The 6089-nt window shown below is 41.1% G+C and overlaps 1 protein-coding gene across 1 annotated transcript in view; it reads left to right on the top strand.

Moving 5' to 3' along the window:
• The window catches only part of ADAM23 (ADAM metallopeptidase domain 23), a 219287-nt gene that overhangs the window by 164012 nt on the left and 49186 nt on the right, over positions 1-6089 (top strand). Inside the window, exons 16-18 of the mRNA XM_007934813.2 lie at positions 1346-1417; positions 3897-3986; positions 5694-5774. Of these exons, the coding sequence (XP_007933004.1) occupies positions 1346-1417; positions 3897-3986; positions 5694-5774 (243 nt within the window). The remainder of the gene's footprint in view (positions 1-1345; positions 1418-3896; positions 3987-5693; positions 5775-6089) is intronic.

Here is a 6089-nt window from a genome sequence, read left to right as displayed (position 1 = left end):
ATAGTTTATATATATATATATATAGTTTATATATATATAGCAAAGAATGATTTTTTCTTAAGTCTTTTTGTCACTGTACATATGTATGTATGTGTTATATATTATTCTCACATTATCTATGTGCATATTTTGTGTGCTTTGGAACCTTCCCAATGGTTATGCTTTCCACCTGGTTTAAGACAGTGATCCATCTCAGGATGGAGGAAGAGTTGTCCTAAGAATGAAACTTGGCTTTGGTTACATGGGAGGCTTCATAGAAAGTGCTAGCCCTGCTCTAGTCTGTCTGTCCCTTTTACATTTCTGCCTGCTCATTAAAATACCACTGACGTTTGGACTGTTGCTTTAACTCATTGGATTCCCACAGAGAAGATTCCACCCAAGTAGTTTGGAAATCTTCCTTACTTCCTATGATAATTTTGCCTTCTTGAAAGTGGAAGAAGGATGAGCTCTTTTTCAGGCAGACTTGGTAGAAGGCAGCCCTCCCTTATGGTGTGTACTGCTGCTGGAAGAAATTGCTTTCTCCCTCTTGTGTTTGTGACTTAGAACATTTGAGTTAGGATGTGCTATGTCAGTCTTCATTTAGGTGTGGTGGTTGCCTAGGTGGTGGGAAATAGGAATATTTCTCGTGAACAATCAACTGCCTTAACAATTGGTCTGCAATATAATCTACCTGATAAGCAAGTTCATAGCATCAGTATGATGGCTTATTCTAGAAATTTGATTTTTCCATTGCTCCATGAATGACTGAGAGATTTCTGTACATCTAAGCATATATCTGTACATTTACTTAACATGCATCAGACAGTGCAAATTTCTATTCAGTGAGAATGATGGGCATGGATTATCAGCCACAAATTTAGGTTTATTTGCCTTTACTTGCTTGAATATGTAACATTTGGCTGTGACTAAAGCACATTTATCTTTTTGATTTTTTATATCTTTTCAGCTGCCTTGAGACAAGTCAGCAAATTAGATGTCTGTGAGTCTTATTAGTGATGCATTTTAACTCCATTAGCAAATATGAAAAGTGATCTATTTTTCTTGACAGCTTATCTCTATAAAAAATAACTCTAATGCTAGAGGTAGTCTCTGGAGCCTACTGCCAGAGAATTTCCCAAGAGATAATATTCCATTTCAGATATGTTTTTTTAGAAGTTATTAGAAGTGTTATTAATAAATGAACAGTGTTTCCCAAACAGATATCATTTATAAGATGTCATGAAAACAGATCACAGAAGAATACTGAATGATAGCTGATTATAGGACTATGTCGTGGCTGGGATGGTGTATTGATTTTCTCTGATAAATGAAAATGTTTCTTATTTCCCTCCCTAATCTTTTTCAGCTGTTTGAGCCCACTGAATGTGGAAATGGATATGTAGAACCTGGGGAAGAATGTGATTGTGGTTTCCATGTGGTAGGTATAAGAGACCTCTTCTACCTCCAGTACAGCTCTTACTGAGAACAAACAAGATTAGCATTAGTGAGTGGTCCCATGCTATCATTCATTGTGTCTTATTGGCTTTTTAATCTCTCATTATTGCCTAATCCTAGCCCAGACACATTAGAATTAGTCACATACTTAGGGCATTGTCTGAAAAAACCTAATGGATCCTTCTAATCAAACTCCCTCCCTCTTAAAATGTTTATAGCTCATAGTCATCTCAGACAAAATATCAAATCATGAAACATTCTTGACATGTTGCATATTACTTTTCTTTATAAAGCTAGATTGAGTAGTAAGAGTATTATACACCTACTCCTCACTTATCAACTATCTCATTATCTGACATTTCACATTTACGACAATAGTAAAAAAAATCTATCCAGTTATTTTGCACATTAATGATATACTATTGGCAGTAATGAATGCCAAGGTCCCTGACAGGGTGGATCCCATGTGCATATAGAAAGGAAGCTCATATTTCATTATATTTTACCTCCTTGGAGGGGAGAGGGAGTGCCAGGCAGAGCAGAGGAGGGTGCTAGAGTGGGGCTGGTGGGAATAGAATGCTGCCTAATGGGTCTTGGGTGCCCATAGGGGGCGGAGGCCTGGGCAGTAGGGCCAGTGTCCTGAAGGTGGGCCAGCCTCAGGTCTGGGGAGGAAGTGAGACCACATAGTCTGGCCCCAGGTCCAGCCCTGAGGGACATCAGGGATGGGCCAGACCATAGTCAGGAGGAGCCCTGAGATGGGGCATTTGCATGCTTGGGGCCCGCAGAACCCCATCAGCTGACTGGCACCTGTGTAGCCCCTTACTCTTCCTTGATATCCCCTCTTGGATGGGTGCAAAAACGGCAAGGAGGCCACATGTTCTGACCTCCTCTAATCCCACAAGAGGAAGACAGAATCACCCAAGGCTATTCCTGCGAGGCCAGACATACTACCTCCCTCCAACCCTTTCTCCAAACGTTCCTCCCAAAGCACCCACCACCTCTCTCCTGCATTTGATAATTTGCTGCAGTGGCCACACAGAGCTCACAGATTATGGGGTTTATTAGGGAAACACCACAGGCTACAATTCTAGTTAAGGAAAAATGCTCAGTCTCTCTCACAGCCCACTGTCCCTCAGCCAACAGTCGCTCACAGTCTCTTTCCCAGCAGTGCTGGTCCCTCGATGTCTCACTCAGCAATGTGTGTCTCTTGCGTCTCTTTCCCAGCAGCACGTGTCTCTTTCAGGAGTGCGTATCTCTTTCAGCAGCACGTCTTCCTCAACCACCAGTCAGAGAGAGATTCTGCCTCTAGGAGGCCTCCTTTTGAGCTTGGCAGAGTGGCCAAACTAGCCAATCATAGCATCGGAACTCTAAGCACCTGAGAGAGAACCTCCCATAACATTGCGTTGTGCCACACCCAACAGAAATAACCCAGGTGGATAACATTTACAATCAGGAGCTCCTCAGTTGCTCATTCCACCACTGAATTTACAATGACTTATGGGTAGAAAAGCCATACTAAGTAATTTACTACACTGCAATGGGCATAGGTGAGGATAAAGCAGGCTACTTGTGCAGGGATAGGGTCACTGGGTGAGTGACTAGCAACAGATGCAGTTTAAGGTCAAGGGTAAAGACCGGGCCTGGCCATTACAACTTCAGAGGAAGATCTTGATTGGCATTTCTCATGAGGATGTTGGGTGGAGCGGGGCAGGACCACCCAGCAAAAGCCAGGAGATACTTGGGCAAGGGGCCAGGGGTGTGAGGATCCAGCAGGCAGTGTGCAATCCTCCTGCAGTACCCATGCCCCCCATCCCCAACAAAGGATACTAAGGACATTTTAGGGTTGTTGAGGGGATGAGCCAAGGCCACCCATCTTGAATATACTGAGGGCAGGAGAGGGAGGGAACACATGCAAAGGGGAGGCGTGTGGTGCTTGGGCCACCTTGGCTCTGGAAGTGGGCAGCCTTCCCCTGCAGGTGGTGGTGGGGGCCAGGCTCTCCTGAGATGATGTGAGGGAGGCGATAGAAGAGTAAGAGATGGTGGTGGCAGGTGACCTCAGTAGTGGCTTGGTGGGATGTTCACAGTACAGGTGACAGGGTGTGCAGTGATATGATCATCCTTCGTTTTCACATAACAATGATTTTCACATATGATCTGGTCTTTGGAACCTAACCATGTTGGTAAGTGAGGAGTGGGTACATAGTGGAGCTAATCGGGGTGGGATGTCTGCTAAGAAAGAAGTTAATCTTTGTTAGGGAAGCCCTTTCATAGAAGGTAATAATTTGCTGAGAAATATGGCAGAAAAAAAATAATATCATTTAAGTGATTAATTCTTTCCTAAAATATTTGCTTACTGTTGCTTAAGTCTCATTTAAATTTTGCATAAGTCATGTGTGGAGAGAATGTTGACTCTGATCAACAGGAAAAATTCCTTGCATACTCACGGGAAGTATTTTCTCTAGGAATGCTATGGATTGTGCTGTAAGAAATGCTCCCTCTCCAATGGGGCCCACTGCAGCGACGGGCCCTGCTGTAATAATACCTCATGTCTTGTGAGTTCCCTGACCAGTTTCATCTTTCTGTTCCTTGCCTGATTAACCAAATATCTCAATGCTTAAGCAGTTGTATAGTGTGTCACAAACTTGTTGGTTGACAGTGTGATATCAGCCTGGCAATTTTGGAGAATCAGTAAGTGCATCCAAATTCTGTGGGTCATAACCTTTACCTTGACTATTAACTATGAGCCATCCTATATTCCTGTCCTCCAATGACTCCTTAAGAAAACATACCTATACCACTTCTGAAATAAACATTGAGTGTTGCCCTACTGACAACAATGGAAACCAAATCAAGTTGTTGAATAGGAGAGGGGCAATTCCTGTAGTCTTGTTTTAGTATGACCTACTCCCAACACTTTTAAGATTTATTCTAACATTTTAGATTCTGAACATAAATACTTTTGCTATCTAGTACTGTTGAGTCAATTCTGACTCATAGTGACCTTATGGGGCAGAGTAGACCTCCCTTACAGGGTTTCTTGGTTGTAAATCTTTACAGGAACAGATATCCAGGTCTTTTCTCCTGAATGGCTGGTGGGTTTGGACTGCTAACCTTTTGATTGGCAACTGAGTGCTTATCCACCACACCACCAGGGCTCCTTGTGCATAAAAACTAGTGCTCATATTTTCATATTTGGCTATTTATGTTCCCCATAAAGGCAGGACTGCTAGATAAGGGAGCCATATATGTGTGTTCGTATGTGTGGATGTAGGTTAGAATCCTAGGTGGTGCAAACATTTTGCACTCTACTGTAAGCCTAAAGGTTGGTGGTTCAAACCTATCCAATGGTACTGTGGAGAAGAAGGCCTGGCTATCTGCTTCCATTTAGATTACAGCCGAGAAAACCCTAAGAAGCAGTTCTGCTTTGTAATACTTGGGGTTGATGACTCAGAATCTACTTGACAGCAATGAACAACAATACACAGTTTATATGTGTGTGGACACAGAATCACTTCCGTCTAGAGACCTCTAGTTAATTTTTGAAAAGTCATCTTTTCAAGCCTCGGATTTCCTCATCTGTAACAGCTAGTATTTCTCATAACCGTAAAATGACATGATTTTATTATTTTCTTCAGTACCAAAAGGTGTTACACATTATGATATACTAGAAGATTTTCGCAGAGGTTGTACTTACCTTAGGTATCCTACTAGCATGTGAATTCCTTGAGGGTAATGTGCTATTTCCTGCATCTTTCATGCATCCCCTAACCAGACAAACAAAATGCCTTGGACACAATAGGCATTCATTGGTGTCACTTAGGTAGTTTTTATGAATTCATTAAAATTTGCTTTTGTATATTCAGCAGAGACAAAATTAGTATCCAAGCTAATAGCTAAATTGGTAAATGTTGGATGTATGCATCAATCTTTAGAGAGATCTTAAGTATTTGTATTATGGTGTTTTGTTATATTTTCTTAAGGCAACCCAGTGTTTCTTCTTTACATAATTGGCCATGTTTTTTCTAAATTAATACTCTGAGGCAGTGAGTTGAAATCTGGGACATTTTAGATGCCTCCATTGGTGATTCCTATGTGGTTCAGAGGGCAGCATCAGGCCTGTTTACTTTCTGCAGCTGTCTTGCTAAATCATAGAGTTTGGTGATGATGATGAGAGAATCTAAGAATTATTGGTGAATATAAGAATGCTAACTGCTTCGAATATGAACACTAGCCACTAACTAATGACTTTTGGTTTGTAGTTTCAGCCGCGAGGGTACGAGTGTCGGGATGCTGTGAATGGCTGTGATATTACTGAATATTGTACTGGAGACTCTGGGCAGGTATGGCAAGCTGAGTATTAGGTAATGCATTTTACTTGTAAATACACATTTACAAGTGTATTTCCATATATATTATATTTGTGAATATAGTTTGTCTTCTAGTAATTTCTGGCTTTCATCATGCTTTTATTTTAGGAAAGTTTTTTTTTTTTTTTTTGGAGATAATTTTCTTTTTCCAAGTTTTCTCTTCATAGTTCATTCTCTTTGTTTGATTTATATACAGTGAACTATTTTTTTTTTCTTCCCTGGTCCTGATGTCTAAGAGTGTTTGTGTTGATGAAGCTCTAAAGTACTATCTTCAAACAATTTTAAACT

The sequence above is a fragment of the Orycteropus afer genome, unplaced genomic scaffold (genome assembly GCF_000298275.1).
Source record: "Orycteropus afer afer isolate SDZICR_OR568_19922 unplaced genomic scaffold, OryAfe1.0 scaffold00002, whole genome shotgun sequence".
NCBI classification, from domain to species: Eukaryota; Metazoa; Chordata; class Mammalia; order Tubulidentata; family Orycteropodidae; genus Orycteropus; species Orycteropus afer.
This window is presented reverse-complemented; position numbering and strand designations above follow the sequence as displayed.